Genomic DNA, 17,198 nt, shown 5'->3' on the forward strand with positions numbered 1-17,198 from the left:
TGCCATAATTAAGTTAAGAGGTGCAGGACTGACTGACTGAACAAAGTACTGACAAACTCCACAGTAAGCCGTTCAGTTTTTAAAACTTTTTTATTGTTTTTAATTTTTTTTGCTCATTTTTTAAATTATTTATATTATCTACAAAGTAAAAGTTTTAACTTAAAAGTTACATAAGGGTCAGGTGAGAAGTGGGATCTGATCACCTCAGCCATTATAATTTCATAAATAACGTTTCTCCTGTCCTCTCTCAGCTGCTGAAATGAGTTTATTTCACAGGAAGTTTCTTGTCACTTTTTTTTTTTTTAGTTTGGTTAGAAACTTGTCATGTAGTCTGGAAACAAACGCAGCACATAGCAGCAGCAACAAACAGTAAGATTAATACTGTCTAAAAGTTGGAAGATTTTTTTTTTCATAACAAGGTGCAGACATAATACAAGTTCCAGTTGAATTTTCCTCTTCTTCACTCACTGATTAGTTACTCTCATTCTCTCTTTCACGTCTTACTTGGCAAGCTGACTTAAGTTGCAAATTGGGACCCCTGAAAATGTGGGTGTGTGTGTATCTGCATGTGTTTTGTTTATATTTGTGTACTGAGTGTGTGTAGATGCTGTGTGTGTTCACAGGGCCTGAATAGGAGCAGTCTTGTCCATTAAAACTCTCTAGCTCGTTAAAACATGTCACTGCATCAACCTGTTAACATTCTCTTATTGCCTAGTCTGGGAGGGAGGGAGAGAGGGAGGGAGGGAGGGAAGAGAAAAGCTGATGTGAAGCATGTCTGGTGAGGATGAGGAGAGGAGAGGGAGGAGCTCGTGTTCTCTTCATGGCCTGGTTATGAAGGCTCTGGTTGAAAAGCGCGTAGCAGAGCGGGTCCCTCGGCTCGCTGGCGCCCTCTATCTACAGCTGCTGCTGATGATGAGGTTGCACTGCAGGGATGAGACAAAAGTCAGTGATAAACTAAGATTTTTTTTTGCAGTAACAAAAAGAAGCCCACACATGCTAAGCTGTCATCAATACGCATCTTGCAAGCTGTCATCCGCAGCTAAAGAATGCCCGATAACATGCTACAAAACTTCAGAAATGTTCCGCATAAACAGAAGAGAAGCTGAAATTCAGCAGCTGCCTGTTTATTGATACAAGTCAGGCTGTAATTACAAGTGGCTAGCTAGTGTTAGCATCTAACCTATGGGTAAGGCTGTACAAAGTGGTCATTCAGTCAGCGTGCTCCTCTGACTGAATGACCACTTCAACTCGTACCTTGTGGATGTGCCAGGTAGGAGAAATGTGTGGTGGAGGAAACAGGGATGGGGTTGAGGGCAGTCTGGGGCATGGGTGGCTGTGGACCTCCTGGAGGACCCTGGGTAGCCATCAGCATCATTGGGGGGTGGGTGGGCCCCGGGTGGTGCGACGGCACAATACCGGACTGCATATGAGCCTTAAGTGTCAGAAGAAACAGAAAAAGTCTGAGTGTGAGTAACTGTGTGACAGAAAGTGAGACAGCGAGAGCCAAACACAGACAGGAGACAAGTTCGTTAGAAAGATGAAGCAGAGGGACAGAGGAGTGACAGTCACAGCTTTTGCCTGCGTGTTACTGACAAAAGCCAAAATGACGAGGAGCAGCTGCCGAGTGAGGATGGATGGAGGGGAGGACGCACACCACATGTCGGCCATGACATTCTGATGGAACAACGTATAGCAGCACACTGGCAAACACAAGATCAATAATCTGACTGTACAGCTTGGATCCAATGCCATCACACTCTTAAACAAGTCTGCAGGCATGCTGCTGATTAAAGACGCACAGTCCTCGGATGTAGTCCGGCTTTCATGAACAAAAGGTATTATATTTGCCTGGTATACCATCTGTCATTATTGTTCAAACAGGATTTTCAGGAACACACTACAATATTTGTTTCTTGTGCAATATGAAAAGTCTGGATGTGAGGATCACCAACCAGCACCTCTGCAACATGCTGTATTTGTTTAAACCAAAGACACACACAACTTACACTGCGTGATGTTGTATTGGCATAAATCTGTTCCTGTGTGTTCCCAGGGTGGCAAGAACAACAACAAAGTTCGTATCGGCCCGGACATCTCATACTTCACGAGAAACATGTGCAGAACTCCATAACCACAACTATACGGCCCTCCCACTACAGCGCCACATGCACACATGCATGCACACACATTTTTAAGATGTTTCACTGCTGAAAAACAGCAGAAACAGCCGTTTAGGTGAAGTGGAGGAGGAGGAAGATGTGTTGCTACTACTCAGGATTTTTTGCTTGTTTGCTCAAATATTCGTTTACCTGAAAGAGGGATGATAACAAGCTGCTTTATAGCATTATAACAGGTTGGCAGACAGTACTGTTCGACCTGTGTGGATTCTGAGCACCTGAAGAAGCTTTTCCTCTTCCCCACCTTGACCACGCCCACTCTGAAGTTCTGACCAATCACACAATAGTTCCTCCAAAACCAGCGCTCAGAGAAGAAAGTGATGTCATTTTATTCTTGGAGCACCGAGAGCAAGAACAAAGTTTCTCTGTTCTCATGGAGAACAGCCTTTAGTTAACGGCCAACATTAGACTTTGTGTAGCTGCAGTAGTGAGATTTTTCATTGCAAGTTGCTATGTAAAGATTTCCTAACTCAAGGCACACAGACAGTGCTAAACTTTCCCTAAAAATCAGATCACTTCTAAGAATGCTCCACTATACCTTTACAGATAACAAGGGCCAGTTGGAACCTAATTTGACAGAACACAGGGTCCACTTTCTACTCTAAACTTCCAGACTGTCTGAAAGTATCCTCTGCACTATCAACACCAAAATATGACTAAAACGTGTAACACCTGCTGGAACTGATCCCAGGTTTTTATCACTCACACATTTAAACCCAGCAGGAGAAACACTGCCAATCTGATTACTTGGCTGGAGCTGCCGTGGCTGAGGTCCAGCAGGCAAACAGGAGGTTGTGACCTACCTGCTGCACGTGTGCCATGTGGTTGGGGTTGTAGCCATGCTGCACTTGCTGCGGGTGGATATAGACAGTCTGCTGGGCAGAGGGGAACGATGCCTGGGGAGACTGGGGGTTGGGTCCTGGAGTCATGGAAGGAGGCGTTGGGGCCAAGGCTGAGTACATCTGCTGCTGTGGGGGCTGGTTAGCCAGGTGAAGGGCCGCTACGAAAGAACAAAAACATGTCATAAATACCGTGCTCCAAACAAAATGATCATTTGATCAATGGCAAGAAAAATCAGAGCTTCCACTCACCTGCTGCTGCCTGAGGGTGCTGTGGGTGCTGGACTGGGCTGGCAGCAGGGTGGCTAGGAGGGCCTCCATGTTGTGGGGGTCCACCTTGCTGACCTTGGCCTGTAGGTGTGGCAGAGGGCTGTGGGTGCTGTGGGTGAGGGTGCAGGGTGGCACTGGGGTGGGGGTACTGCTGAGGCATTGGCCCCGTAGACACTGTGACAGAGAAATCAATATTAGTAACAAGCATCAAACATTGTAGCCTGTTCCCACACTTGCAGCTGGCACGTCAACGTACCATACATGGTGTGTGTCTGCTCTGGGTACTGTGTAGTAGAGGAAGAGACGAGGCTGGGCTGGCCATGTGTAGGAGGCGCCATCATCCTGGCACTGCCCTGCATCACCGGACTGAACACATGCTGCGCCTGGAGGACACACAAGGACAAGAGGAGGCGACGTCAGCATCAGACTCAGAGCCTAGAACTAGATATTTATAGCATTTAATGACCCAGAAGTAATGATCTGATCAGTCATTTCCTGACTTTTTGTAGAAGGAAAGTGTAACAATGCACATTTCTATTTCTAATAGGCAGATTAACTCAATCTAACCAATAATCAATTTAACCCAGTCTGCCTTTCTTTATGCAGTGGTTTTATCACAGCCTTGCAAACAAGTGTGAGAGGCAGGAGTGTGCAGTCGGCTCCCCAAATCAAGTGATGAAACGCTGGCATCATACCGGCACCCCGTCAGGCTGCTGAGCCGCAGGCATCTGTCAGACAAATTGCTGACTAGTGAACAGCTGGGAGAGATAAAAGCTGCCAGCTCTAACTGATAATACCACAGTAACTTTAATGGTTACATGTGGTTTTTAATACAGGAGCCCCCTGGGCTGCTGAAAGGTTGTTCTGACGGGGACAGTAAATCTTACCTGTGATTGGTAGTGTGGCATCTGCTGGACGAGCGGCTGACTGGTGAACTGCTGCGGGCTGCAGGTGAAGTACTGCGCTGAGTAGGCCGGGCTGGGTGCTACGATAGGTGGTCCTGCTGCTGTCGCCGGGTGCATCATGGTGGGTGTGCCAGGCGGGTGGTGCTGGTCTGACCTCTGCTGGGGCATGTTGGGTACTAGAGATTCATGTTGAGAGATGACACAGAGATGTTTAATATCCCATGAATAAGGAAGCAATGACACAGTGCAGGTTAAAACAAACAAACTGGCTTGTCCTACATTGAGAGTGTGTGAGAGGGGAAAGAGCATGGAGAAGCAAAGGTAGAGATAAAACTGGTTATTCTCACCTTTACCTGGTCTGTAGGGTTTTGACTGGCTGACCGTCATATGAGGCATCTGAACCTGGTACATAGCTGGAGACTGGAGGGAGGAGGGGGATGAGGATGGAAGATGAAGAAAACACATTTATACTTCTCAGGGACACAGGATCATCTTTCCTACCTAATGAAATCCAGCCTTGAGTTAAAACTGGTGTATTTAACCTCATTTGTGTCGACCTGTGAATAAATATTGATCTTTGTGCACTGTTGCTTTAGTTGCTAACCTCTCTAGTGCATACAGAAAAAAATAGATATTTGAGTGATTATCTTACCTGGGGCCACATGCATTTTTACATCTGTCTATCAATAGGTACAAAAAGGTGTTTTACAACTAAAATTGCTTGTCCATTCACTTCCTGTCTTATTAACATTTTACTCCATGCATTTTGATTACATTCATTACAAACAGTGCGGCAGCAAAGGAACAAAAACAAACATAAAAAGGCTTAAACTCCTAGCTTACAGCCATTTTTTGGTAAACAGGTGAAGCCATTAGATATCCATCTGTAATGGCATCGCAATAAGAAGTTGGCAAACCAACATCTGATGGCATTAATTCAACAAGCAAGCAAAACACCTCAGCACTGATTGGGCTTTAAAAAAATAAATAAATAAATAACATAACGATTTAAAGAATAGAAATCTTAGAAAAATTCACAAACCTTCCATATTATGCTTTTCTAATGGAGCAAGAGAGAGGGGAGGAGGAGGAGGGGGAGAAAAGGGAGAAAGAACCACTCTTTAGTTGTTATTGTCTGCACGTGTCTGATGTTGGATCACCAAGTTTATCTTAAAGCAAAAATATATACATACACAACTTCAAAGATTAACAGCCACAAACTTTCCATACGTGGTGTGAGAGTACTGACAACATTCTGACAATCAAAAATGAAATGACGAAGAAGAACGATGAAGAATGATGAACAAAAAGGTTATAAAAGGCGTGCTTGGTCTGTAAAGATGTAAATGTGGAAAAATGATCCCATTCATCACAGATGGAAAGGAAAGAAAATGAACAAATGAGGACACAGAAGCAGACATGGGTGTGGCAATAGTTGTTAAAGATGAATGTCTAAAAACCTACAATTTCACACTGACGCATCATGATGCTCTTGGTGATCTGTACTAAACACAAGTATATACACCTGTCTGCAACCTGTACATGCAGGTACGTGTCTCACCTGGACTCCGGGGCTGACTGGTGTGAGTGGATACATCTGGGGGAAGCAGACTGTCTGACCGTAGACAGCCTGAGGCTGCTGGACCACGATGGAGGGGCTGGGCTGGCCCTGAGGCCGGGGAGGCGTTGGGGTGTTGGCTGGTTTGGGCTGATGATGAAGAACACAAAGTAAGAGAAGTTACAAAACGGGTGTAATAACCACCCCAGTTTGTGCAGTCTGGCAGCAGCAGGGTATACTGACCTGTGTGTTAAACCTGGGTTTGAACTCATTGGCATTTGGGTTCAGGGTTGATTTTCTTACTTGACTGCAGACAGGAAACAGACAAAAGGTTGAAAGGATCAGCCTGGAACTGCTTCCTAAACAGCTTTAAGATCAAGAAAGTTCCACTCACTCTTGTACGGCTTCTTTTTTCTCCTCCTTCTCTTCATGCTTGGGTCCGCTGAATGTAGACGTGGCTGTTGTCTGAACTCCTTGTGACGTTACATCCAGTCCTGCCCTCTTCTGGTCTGGGGCTGAAGGTGATGGGGACAGAGCGGCGGGGCTGCCCGGCTTACTGGTGTTTGTGGTAGTAGACGTAGCAGAGGTGCCACCAGGAGTGCCAGCAGCAATCACAACAACACTATCTTCAGCACCTTCCCGCCCTACTGTGGAAACTTTGTCCAGGGGAAGGTCTTTAGGTTTGTCTGTCGTATCTCTGGCAGGCTTGGTCATCATCTGGTCAAAGGCAGGGTCTGGGTTTGAACTAGACTGCAACTGGGAAGAGGGACAGTAAAAAACAGAAGAGCTTTATAACATGATAGCTATGTACACATATTAAGCATTTCTATACGATTTAAATGAAAGAAATACTTACCCTAAAATCTACACTAAATTTCTTTAAATTATCTATTTGTTTTCTGTGGTCTGGTGCCATAGAAGGGGGTCCTGTGTGAAGAAAAAATAATTTAGATTCTTGAGATATAGACACATAAGAAAACATCCTCTCTACAATTTTCTTTTTAAAATTCTTAAGGGTAACATTAAAGTGAATGCTGATGTCCATCATGTACCTTTACAGACTGGTCTGGTGATACTAGGTGAGCTCTCCAAAGGCTTGATGTTCTCCTTATTGGATGAAGGGGATGTTTGTCTCGTCTCCTGGACACGACACTCTTTTGCTGTATGGAAGAAAAAATTCTGGTCACTATCAACATAAACACCAAGCAGGGAGACCACAGAGAATCAGAAGGAGATATAACGTACACTGAAATAACAAAACCATACAGAAATCTTTCTCAGTCATACTCAGTGAACATACGCAGAGCACTGTATGCGTAAAAGGGGCCTCAGCGAAAGTGAGGGCTAATTTGAAGCTTACCATCTCCTGTTGGAGAAGCAACTATGTTTGGGGAGGTACTAGCAGCAGTAGGAGAGGAAGCTGATGTTGGCGTAGTAACAGTTTCCACAGGAGCTGTTCCTGTCTGGGGTGAAGGGAGGGAGGAGGAACCAGGGGATGCTCCACCCATATTGTTCTGTCGAGGGGAGCGAGGTCTGTGAGCTGCAGCGGGAAAGAGGAGGAATACGATTCACTAATCTTGATTTAGTGGCTAATGTGGTGCAAAATCTGGGGTTTTGCAACAAGCAAGGTCACATGGTCACGAAACACATGGCGCTGCTAAATCAGGATCTCTGATCATTTGTGCACATGCAGAGTAAAAAAATTAAATTAATTCTACCTCCACTAACCACCGATGACCACGTTCCTCCAGAGCTACTTCTGGTTGGAGGAGTCACTGGAACCTCTCCAGGGGCATTGTGGGAAATTAAGTCCACTCCTGGGGGCACTCCGCTGGTTCTGCAGGGTGGCACTCTGTGAGCTCGGGGCGTCCGCTGGGATTTTGGGGACATCCTTGGTGGACCTGTATAAACACACAGTGGCATTGAAGAGAACAGTTTCCTACCATCTCCGTTTGACTCACTGGTGTCTCACAGACGCTTTCAAAGACCCAAACCTCAACACTGACTGCATCCTAATCTGCGGATTAAATACCACATCAAACAGTGTTATTTGGTGACATGCTTGTTAGTGGAAAAGATCCTGAAAAGTGATCAGATAGCACATCACACTTCAAAACATAACCAAGTGAAATGAGAAAAGGGGAAACAGCTGATGAGGTGAAGTGGACAACTTGGTGTTTAGCACAGCTTGCAGTTAACAGTGTCTGTTGCACAGTCCCATGCAAAGCAGATCTTTGAAATTTGAAAGCTATGGTTTTTCACTTGTCTGGTGGGCGATATGTGGAAGAATAGAAAGTTGCAGTGTATAAAATATGGATGGAAATGCAGTGATTTCTCATCGAGATATTTTAAATCCAACACACTGGATTCTAGAACACCAACTTGAAACCCTCATAATGAATCGTCTATTTAAAAAGTTTCCATTCAAACTTAAGTGTCATTTAAGTGTCATTCTCTTGCTTTTCTACACATCTTTGCTTTTATTTTTTTATTAAAATACTGAGCATCATCTTACTTTAAATGTGCTATTGGGGGAAAAAATGTTAAAAGACTAGACAGAACCTTTTCACTGTTTTTGGTGTAAGTGTTAACTAGGCAGAAAGCACAGCACACACTGTGGTGCACCCACATGCCAAGGTGAAATTGCCTGACACACTGACAACGGATCAGCTTTCTGCTTTACTAAACTCTCACAATTTCCACATCTGTGTGAAAATTGTTCATCTGATCCAAAAATCAGTCTGAAGAAGCATTTTCACCCGTTTGTGTTTCCACACTAGACCTGGGCAAATTTATATATTTTTTTTTTTGGTAACACTTCTTCAATATGCTTGTGCATATAATTTCCATATTGAGTTCAACCCCTCCACCTTCAGCTCATGCCTTTGCCCAGGTCTATCTCCACAGTGATGTGGGTACCTTCTGAAGACATGCGTTTGGGCAGAGTGGAGGCCGGCGACGTGGGCCCATGGTGGGAAAAGGAGGATGAGGAGGAGGGATAGGAGGGGTGGGATGAATGAGAGGAAGGTCTGGAAGGTCGAGAAGGGGGTCTGGAGGGTGGTCTGGTGGGCGTTGTCGCCCGAGGAGGCAGGGAGGAGGGGCCAGACTGGTAACGAGAAGGGGGGCGGGAGGAAGGAGACGGACAGGGTGAGGGCCAATGGGATGAACCTAAAAGAGGCAAGGACAATTGATCAAGGATGACAAACAGCAGATGACGACCAGTTAAAAGTGGCGGAAAGAAAAGCGTAGCAGAACAGGAGAAACAGAGACATTGATAACTATGAGAAAGGATGGCAAGAAAGGAACAAAATGAACTCACAAATTTAACAAGAAAACATTCCAGACACACACAAACACACAACTTGACATCGCAGGGTGGCAGCAATAACTCGCTCATTAAGTAAACGACTTCTTTACAAGTATTTGTATATATATATATATTAAGTGCGGTGGTAGTACTTTAATTTTGTGAGTGATGTTTTAAACACACCTCCATTAACCACCCTCTGGTCGGCCCCGGAGCTGGGACTGTAGTCGTGAGGTCCGGGTCGGGGAGCAGAGGGCCCAGCAGAGCTCTGACCCAGCCGAGGTGAGTTCTGACGTCCTGGCCCCCATGACATCGCCTCCCTGTTCCTTTGACCTGGAGGAATGTACTTGTTCTCTCTGCGTACACAGACACAAACAATACAGGCAGATGGCTCAGTTAACTACACAGTAAACAAAGTTGAAGAAATTAATTCTACACTCTATTACATTCAGCTAAGTACTTCTCATCATCCAAAATGAGAATGCTTTCTTTAATTACCAATGAAGTATTTGTTTTGGGAGCAGCTGCTGTCTGTTTAGTGAAGTAAGGGTTTTATGTGCTTCTCAAGAAAAAAAAACAACCTGTGTGATGCATGTCGTGGATGAAATATATGGTTTTCACAACAACAGCCAAAAATAATTAATTAATTACGAAAATAATTAAATCTAAACATGCTGGGTGCAAAAATGTATTACGGAATGATTGTGAGGTGTGTACTGACACACACCGAAGAGCAAAAGATCTATGGACTGGCTCTGAATGCTTAATGTGTACTGTAGTCTCACCTGCTAAGTGTGTGAGTCTCCCTTTCCCCTCGCACCACAGCAGTGTATTTCTCCTCCTCGGTGCGTTCATCGTTCTCCAGGGCCACGCGGGCCTTGTATGCCGCGCTGGCCTCGATCTCCTCCGCCAGCTGGGCAGCACGCGCCTCCCTCTTCAGGAACTCTTCTGAATTGTCCCGCTCTAAGGGGACCCTGGGAAACGAGCTCGGGTCAGACGTGCTTTTACCACATGAGCTTTGAACAAAGATGAACTCCAAAGAGAAATGCATGTGAAGGTCATAAGGAAGCTTACGTGTATGTGGACAGGCTGCTGTCATATGTGGACAAGACTCCATATTTCTCCTCATTGTATTTGAACATGTCATTGGGATCCCACCCGTTCGACTGAAGTAAGAGAGAATAATTAATTTAACAAGAAGTCTATAAACGGGTTATTAATGCTCAGAGGACTCATCGCATAAACGTTTGTTATGGAGTCCAACAACAGTACGTTTGTGTCTGTTTTCTTACCACATCTGTATCTAGAGACTCAAGGCTGTCAGAGTTGTGGGTCTCTCCTCCATCCCAGGGCTCCAGATCTTTTTCTTTATGCTCACCATTGATCCTTCCACTAACGGCTGCATCTGTGAAGTTGTCTGCGACACACACAAAAAGACTTTTTTTTTTTTGCACAGGACACTGCCTAACACGAGCGCAGAGAACAGCTCACGACAGTATACAGTCAAATGGCTACACTATTTATGTGCTCAAGCCTCAAGCGCCTCTGCCACACAAGCTCTCACAGCAAAGGACCACACAGAGATTTCAACAGACACAGTCACTCACATACAGACATTGGTCCAACGGGATTGGCAAAAATCCTTTCAAAAAGATTTTGAGCTATTGCCTGAGCTGGCCTTGGTCAAACTGACAAAGAATTGTTCTGGAGCTGTAGGAATATGAATGCATCATCATAAAGAGAGGGAAAATATTAGCCCTCCATCATTATCCTCATTAAATCAATGTGTTACAGTATTTTCAGCAGCCAGACATTAAATTCTGAAGTCTGTATCACAGACCGTCTCCAATGCCCGACACTCCCCTTACTTCATTTATTAAGAATTGCCATGGCAACACCTTACAAGGCAGCATTCACATATAAATATAACCCTTTTTCAGGATGATCATTCACTTTTTTAGAATGTTTAAGTGAAAAACATCAACCTTGGCTCAACAAACTTATTTAAGTAAGGGCAGGCTTGCTCAAAGACAACCCCAATTATATTTGAAAGGAAACCTAATCTCATGTTAGCCCAAGTCTGCTCTTATATTCTAAGAAACCCTGCTGTTATGCTTTATGTGCATAAAGCATAACAGCCACCTGGACATTATATCTTTGCCATCCTAACTCACCCCACAGTACAGAGGGCATTAAAGCATTTCTGGCACAGGGCGAGTTAAGAGACACGAGATTAGCACATCCAGATGGGTTTCAGTGGTTCTTGGCATGCTTTGTGCACACTCTCCATCCAAGAATTTGCACATAAAATAAATTTTACAAATCAAACATGGAAATAGTGAGGGGTAAGCAAACATGCATTACAGACTGCAGTCCATTATATGACCTCAAAGTGCTTATGGTCCAAGACAAATTAAATAACCCAGCTTAATTTGATTACTACTATACTGATCAAGAAAGCAAATAAGATGCTAGTGAACAATATGAGTTTGTGATATGTTGCTTTCAGTGGAATCATAATTTCCTATCCATCTCTGATTTGAAAGTGTAATAATAGCTGCAGTGGAACCCAGCATTGAAGATTAAAAAAACAAAAACATATCCCTCTTCTTTTAAGGGTGAATCATTGCTGTATGGGTACCAATGCTGCTTGGCTATGTAAAAGCCCCACTTGCTATTAATGAAGTAATAAAGTTTAAACAATAAATATTGTTAGAACTTCTGTATCCAGCTGCTCAAAACTACAACTAACAGTTTAAGAATCAGCATAAATTTAAAAAAACATTAGCCACTGCTATCCTAAAATCTAAAAAAAATAAAAAATAAATAGCAAATCTTCCACCGAAAGCAACATTCAGTCCAAAGATAACAAAGGATCTGGTGAAAAGATGGAACAGAATTCATCTGCATCATATTTCTGCAGCTTGTGTTTATGATTATAAGAAAATCCCAGATTCTTTCACCAAATTGGAATTAAAATCCAGTAATAACTGGTAATAGCTCATACCCAAACCATTTAATTTCATGTTTTTAGTAGGGTGTGTATGTTTGAGTGCATACAGAGATGTGCAACTGGAAAAAAACAGCCATATATATATATATATATATTACCTGTATCAGAGGAGACTAGACCGTAAGGAAGAAGAGACAGACAGATGACAATGTCAGAAGATGGCCTGACAGAATGACTGGCAGGTGATCACAACAAAAGTTGACTCTCTCCTAAACCCTTATTTAAGTCACAGAGTCTCTGAAACATTGTTCTTAGCCTTGTTGACTAAGACAAGCCAGCAGATTAGCAAAGTATATTTAAATATTTCACTTTTCTGCAAAACAAATTTTCAGTCACATCACAAATCCATGTACCAATTTGATTTGGCACCAGAGCAGCACCTTGTCTTTAAATCATGCGGCAAAAGCCCTTACACTTCTGTCCCTGCTCATTTTTAGACAATAAAACTCTCCCACACAGTCCATTATCGTTCAAAAGGAGCATCACATGGGTCAAGATGAATTACATGAAGCCGACTCATTCAGCATTTATCGAGTGTCCTTGCTGTGCTAGGGCAACCTTCGGACCAATCAATAGATCAAATTAGTCTTGAATGACTGGCCACTCAGAGCAGACACACAAGATTTAACTTGTGGCAATGCCACCGTGACATCGAGGTAGTAAATACAGACTGAAAAGGACCGACATGTTGTGTGTATGCACTGATGGGAATTCCAGCATGCGTTTGTGTATTTAACTTACACAGAAGCAACTCATCTAGTCTCATTGTGCATGGTATATAAGTAGTGAGTATGTAAAGGATTAAAGGTTTGTAAATGTATGTATTAAAATGTTATCTGCCAACACAAACAGTCTCAGTACCTTTCTTGGCGAAGTTTAGGTCCACATCTTTGAAGTTTACCACTACGACATCGGAGGCCTTGAAAATGATGCTCTCTACGATATCTTCTTTCCTTGGGCCTGGGGTTGGTTCTGGGCTCTTTCTGTGGGCTGCATCTAACACCAGGTCACACTGAGGGAGAAAAGTATGTTCAACTGGATTTCAGACGAAGGTGGAATACAGTAAAGACCTGAAATGGCTACATGACAGATGACAGATGAAACACTGTTTAATTGGTTCATTTGACTGGAATAAACATCTCTGATACGGATTATTTGGCACACATTCTGGGTGGAAGAACTTCTGTGCTGCAAGACCTGACAAGACCTCAAACCTCCCCAACACAAGACGTTACACTGCAGCCATTGTAACAGCGATGGAAGAAAGCTCAAAAGCCCTGCAACCAAACATTACAGTGTTGACTAAGAGACTGTGAACAGAGGGGCAGTGAGTGCATCAACATGTGAATATTTCAGCATGTTTGATTGTTCAACTTGCATACCCTGTGGTAATAAAAGCCAAATGTGATGATTTGTTTTGGTCTCAAAACAAAAGGGGTGTTTGCCTGTGCAGGAACACCAGAGTCAATTTCTTTTGGTATTCTGCCAGCTTTATTCACACGTCAAGTCATGCAGCCTTATAAAAGAGGTACGCTACGTAAGATGCATACAAAGCATGGTATGAAAAGACAAGATAGCATATGTTACTGACATCCTTTCTAGAACTAGGTTAATGCCTAGCTATATTAAATGAACTGGACAGAGTGGTTCCACTGGTCAGGTTTAAGCTGCTCTTGATTTGAACAAAGTATTTTCCCACAGAAGAAAGATTGGGAAATACTTCATCCTAAAAGGGAAGATGAAGTGCCACATACCTCTCCACCATAAAAGGAAAGATGGAAAGATCTTTGTCTGAGCTACCTCAGGGGTGAAGCTGCTAGCAGGGCACTATCACAGTTAAGCTTAATCATTAGTACTGTAGCAACTGCGAAAGTAAAAGATTTAGCACCTACAAAGTACATCACACGTTGTATGATCCTTACCTCTGGACCGTATGTCTTAAATACTCCTTCATAGACTGCTCCGTTTTTCACTTTCAGCTCACACTTGGTCCCCTATAAATAAAAAGGCTTATCATTATGCACTGTATCCAACACTTACAGATTTGTTCATTCAATAGTGTCAATGTCAATTTACACATTTATCCCATCTGCTTTGAAGCTGACAAATGACTGATCAATTGCTGCTTTGTTTATGCAACCAGCTGTCTCCACAAACAGGCTTTGTTTATTGCAGTGTAGACATTTTGAAGGAACAGCATGTGGTGGAAGACACGCTGCAGTAAATACTGCTGTTACTAATTTATTTACAGTAAGCACGGTTCGCATGGCGGCTTCATTTTTAGGATGTTTTGGAACTGTGCCTATTTCTCAGATCATTGTTTTGATTTGACACAAGACAAAATTCAAAACACACTAGAGATCCCAAAGACCTTACATTAGAGAGACAAATGGTAAACATACCACCACTGAAGTCAAGACATGGACCATCCTCATATTTGCATATACACCAGTGAAAATTACCTGAAGAAAAGACAATCAACATCTGTGTGACACCTACCAACCATACGTTTCATTCATAATGCACATTAATAAATAGATGTGTAGTAAGGTAGGTTCAGGGTTCTCCAAGGACAACTGTGTGCCTCAAAGGTAGGGTAGGAGATTTTGAAAACTCAGTGAGAGTCAGCCAGATTTCAAAAGTAAACACACGCCCCTTTCTCTCGGAGCCACACCTCCCAATCACATGGACGTGATGGGCGTGTAACCTGAAGACGAGCTGCGGTCTGTGACTTCGGCCATCATGCACGTACCTCTCTGGTGCATGCAGAGCAGGAAGAGAGTGACAACCAGCCAATCCTCCGTGCAGGGTCGTCCCGGAGGATTGGCTGATGTTTTTAGTGTTTTATAGCTTCCACAGATGATTCATATTCTTCGTTTTAATGGTTGCTATCGGATTGTAAAGAGAAGTTACACTAATTTAACAAAAAGTGCATCAGAATGAAATCTCCTACCCTACCTTTAAAATACTGTATTCAATCTCTCTACACAGACTGAATGCAAAAAAAAAAAGTTAAATCTAGAGGAGGGATTCAGCAGCTTCACTCAGATACACAGCATTTCTTTGACTGATATAGGTCTCTGTACCACAAGCACTAGTTTACATTGACTTAGGAGATAACAGGTTACTTACTGCTGCAGGACCTTTGCCACTGTGCCTTCCCCTGAAAGGAAAAAAATGACCAAGATTACACTGAAGTTCCTCGTAGCAAACACACACACAGCCTGCTCTCATTGATCGGTCTCAGAAAATCGCAGTCTATCAAAATGAATCTCAAACTGTCTAGATCATATATCATCATGCAAGGAAAGGTTCCCACAGATTTCAGCCATTTGCTGCTTAGAATAATGGCAGCCAGCCAAACACTCAGTAGCCTATATTCCCCCCCAAGCATGTCCTAAAATGCACCTTGTTCAGCAGCTGGCACATGGCCAGCCATTCACACTTGATTCAAAGGCCACTTATTCCTAACACATCCTAAATCAATGATAGACTCACTACAACATACTTAATTGCAAATTTAATCCCGAGTCATCTCGAGCAGAAAGATGCATGAGCTGCATGCATGACTCCATCTGGCCCAGGTTTATTATTTTACAGTAATATCCGCTCGGCCTCTATAGATGGAGCCTACGCAATGAATGGGGCGTACTTTCCTACTGACCGGTGGATACAAGCCTGACCGAATTCACGCTACCAAAAATAATAATAATAATAATCACGATATGCATACAGTTCCTGCAGTGGCAATGCGTGTTAGCGTCATGTTAGGACGACATGTACAGAGAAAGTCATGCTTCAAGGACACTATTTTTTCACGAGCAGCAACGTCAAGGTTGAAAGCCCATCGGTCTATTATTCCTCTTCTCCTCCTCACCCCGGTTTCCACACCCGCCCCTTTCTTTAGAGCGCCCACACGCTTTTATATCAATTTCTTGGCAACCCCGTTGCAGCAATGTTGCGGTAACGATAACTACAACACAGTCAACTAAAAAAAAAAAAAAAAAAACAAACGCAGTGTTATCGCGCTGTAAAGTCGTCAGGCTGTTAGCTTGCTTTTACAATACTGACGGACTGGATCGCAAGCATGGGCTGTCAGATGGCTAATTAACGCTAGCCAAATTGACTCCGAGCTGATAGTAAACTGATATCAGCAATTTGACAAGCAGCGTCACTGTTACACACGCACGCACACGTGAAAAATGATATTGGTACACCCAAACATGCATAAGTGCATACCCAAATAGCAGATGGCATGTTTTATTTAGCATGCACATCAAGATAATGTTCCGTCGAAGTTGCAACATTATTGGACCAAGCAGACAGGCCTCGCTAGCTAAACTGCATAACGTTACACTGGATGACCAACACGTCGCAAGGCCCGCATACCGTTCACAAACACGTACTAGTTTTGCACCGTTTAATGATAATGTCATCTCTCGTAACCGATACTGTTGGAACTGACTGTGTCCAAGTACTAAAAATTGCCCATATCCACCCCTCGCTGCTGTGTTTCAACTCGCTAAGTCAATGTTATAATTTCACAGACCTGCCCAGATTCTGTCTTCCCCCGCCGCTTCCTCCGGCACCGGAGGCGGCGGCACCACCGGTGTTGCCACCACCGGGCTTGCTGCGATTTCCACCGGCCTTCATTGACATGGTGATCCCATAAAAGACAGTGTCTTAAAACGACCAGTTTCGCACCGCAATTTCTTGACGATGACACGGCGTGTGGTTATGTGACAGCTTGCTAACGTTAGCAATCCGAAGATCTGGCTAGCTAGCAGGCTAATGTCAACGTGCCTCTTGAGAAGGATGCTATGCTAAGCAGCTAGCTAGCTGGAAAGCAGTTGCTAGCTAAATTAGCAATATGTACAATATCTATTAAAACAGAAAAAAATAATATTAAAAAAAGACAACACGCCCCAATTACTCTTCTAAATTTAACATATATATTACACTTCTTGTCAATTTGTTACGTAGTCCTAACAAAAAAATCGATTATCTCAAAATAGGGTTTGCAGCTATCTCGGGTTCCTTCTGTGCTAACAGCGAAAAGACCAAAACAGTCTGAAAGGGGACAAAAAACAGCGGAGGGATATATGAAAGGCGTAGCGTAATGTCTAACT

At 43.4% G+C, this 17,198-nt stretch overlaps 1 protein-coding gene across 6 annotated transcripts; it reads right to left on the reverse strand.

Moving 5' to 3' along the window:
- Nucleotides 1–71: 71 nt before the first annotated feature.
- Nucleotides 72–17,154, reverse strand: atxn2 (ataxin 2). Of its 6 annotated transcripts, none has more exons than XM_028414136.1 (26): nucleotides 16,619–17,154; nucleotides 15,202–15,232; nucleotides 14,472–14,531; nucleotides 13,992–14,063; nucleotides 12,931–13,081; nucleotides 12,168–12,182; nucleotides 10,349–10,473; nucleotides 10,131–10,222; nucleotides 9,842–10,030; nucleotides 9,240–9,412; nucleotides 8,669–8,917; nucleotides 7,468–7,650; nucleotides 7,110–7,289; nucleotides 6,802–6,909; nucleotides 6,606–6,676; nucleotides 6,144–6,505; nucleotides 5,993–6,056; nucleotides 5,753–5,899; nucleotides 5,234–5,251; nucleotides 4,545–4,611; nucleotides 4,174–4,367; nucleotides 3,543–3,669; nucleotides 3,269–3,460; nucleotides 2,981–3,177; nucleotides 1,255–1,432; nucleotides 72–923 (listed from the first exon to the last, which is right to left on the reverse strand). In XM_028414136.1, the coding sequence occupies exons 1-26, from the start codon at nucleotides 16,726–16,728 to the stop codon at nucleotides 895–897; spliced, it is 3,384 nt and encodes a 1,127-aa protein (XP_028269937.1). In that variant the 5' UTR covers nucleotides 16,729–17,154; the 3' UTR covers nucleotides 72–894. The 6 variants fall into 6 exon arrangements, with proteins under 6 accessions (XP_028269937.1, XP_028269936.1, XP_028269941.1 ...); XM_028414135.1 differs by having other exon boundaries at nucleotides 4,539–4,611; XM_028414140.1 differs by lacking the exon at nucleotides 14,472–14,531 and having other exon boundaries at nucleotides 4,539–4,611.
- Nucleotides 17,155–17,198: the final 44 nt, after the last annotated feature.

This window comes from Parambassis ranga, chromosome 9 (assembly GCF_900634625.1).
Source record: "Parambassis ranga chromosome 9, fParRan2.1, whole genome shotgun sequence".
NCBI lineage: Eukaryota > Metazoa > Chordata > Actinopteri > Ambassidae > Parambassis > Parambassis ranga.

Excerpts from the sequence above, each read along its gene's own strand:
- atxn2 (XM_028414135.1), bottom strand. The coding sequence starts at position 16,728 with ATGTCAATGAAGGCCGGTGGAAATCGCAGCAAGCCCGGTGGTGGCAAC. Across the intron at positions 10,031-10,130 it reads AGCAGCCTGTCCACATACAC|GGTCCCCTTAGAGCGGGACA; the intron begins GTAAGCTTCCTT and ends CTCGTTTCCCAG. Across the intron at positions 6,506-6,605 it reads AATTTAGTGTAGATTTTAGG|TTGCAGTCTAGTTCAAACCC; the intron begins GTAAGTATTTCT and ends CCCTCTTCCCAG.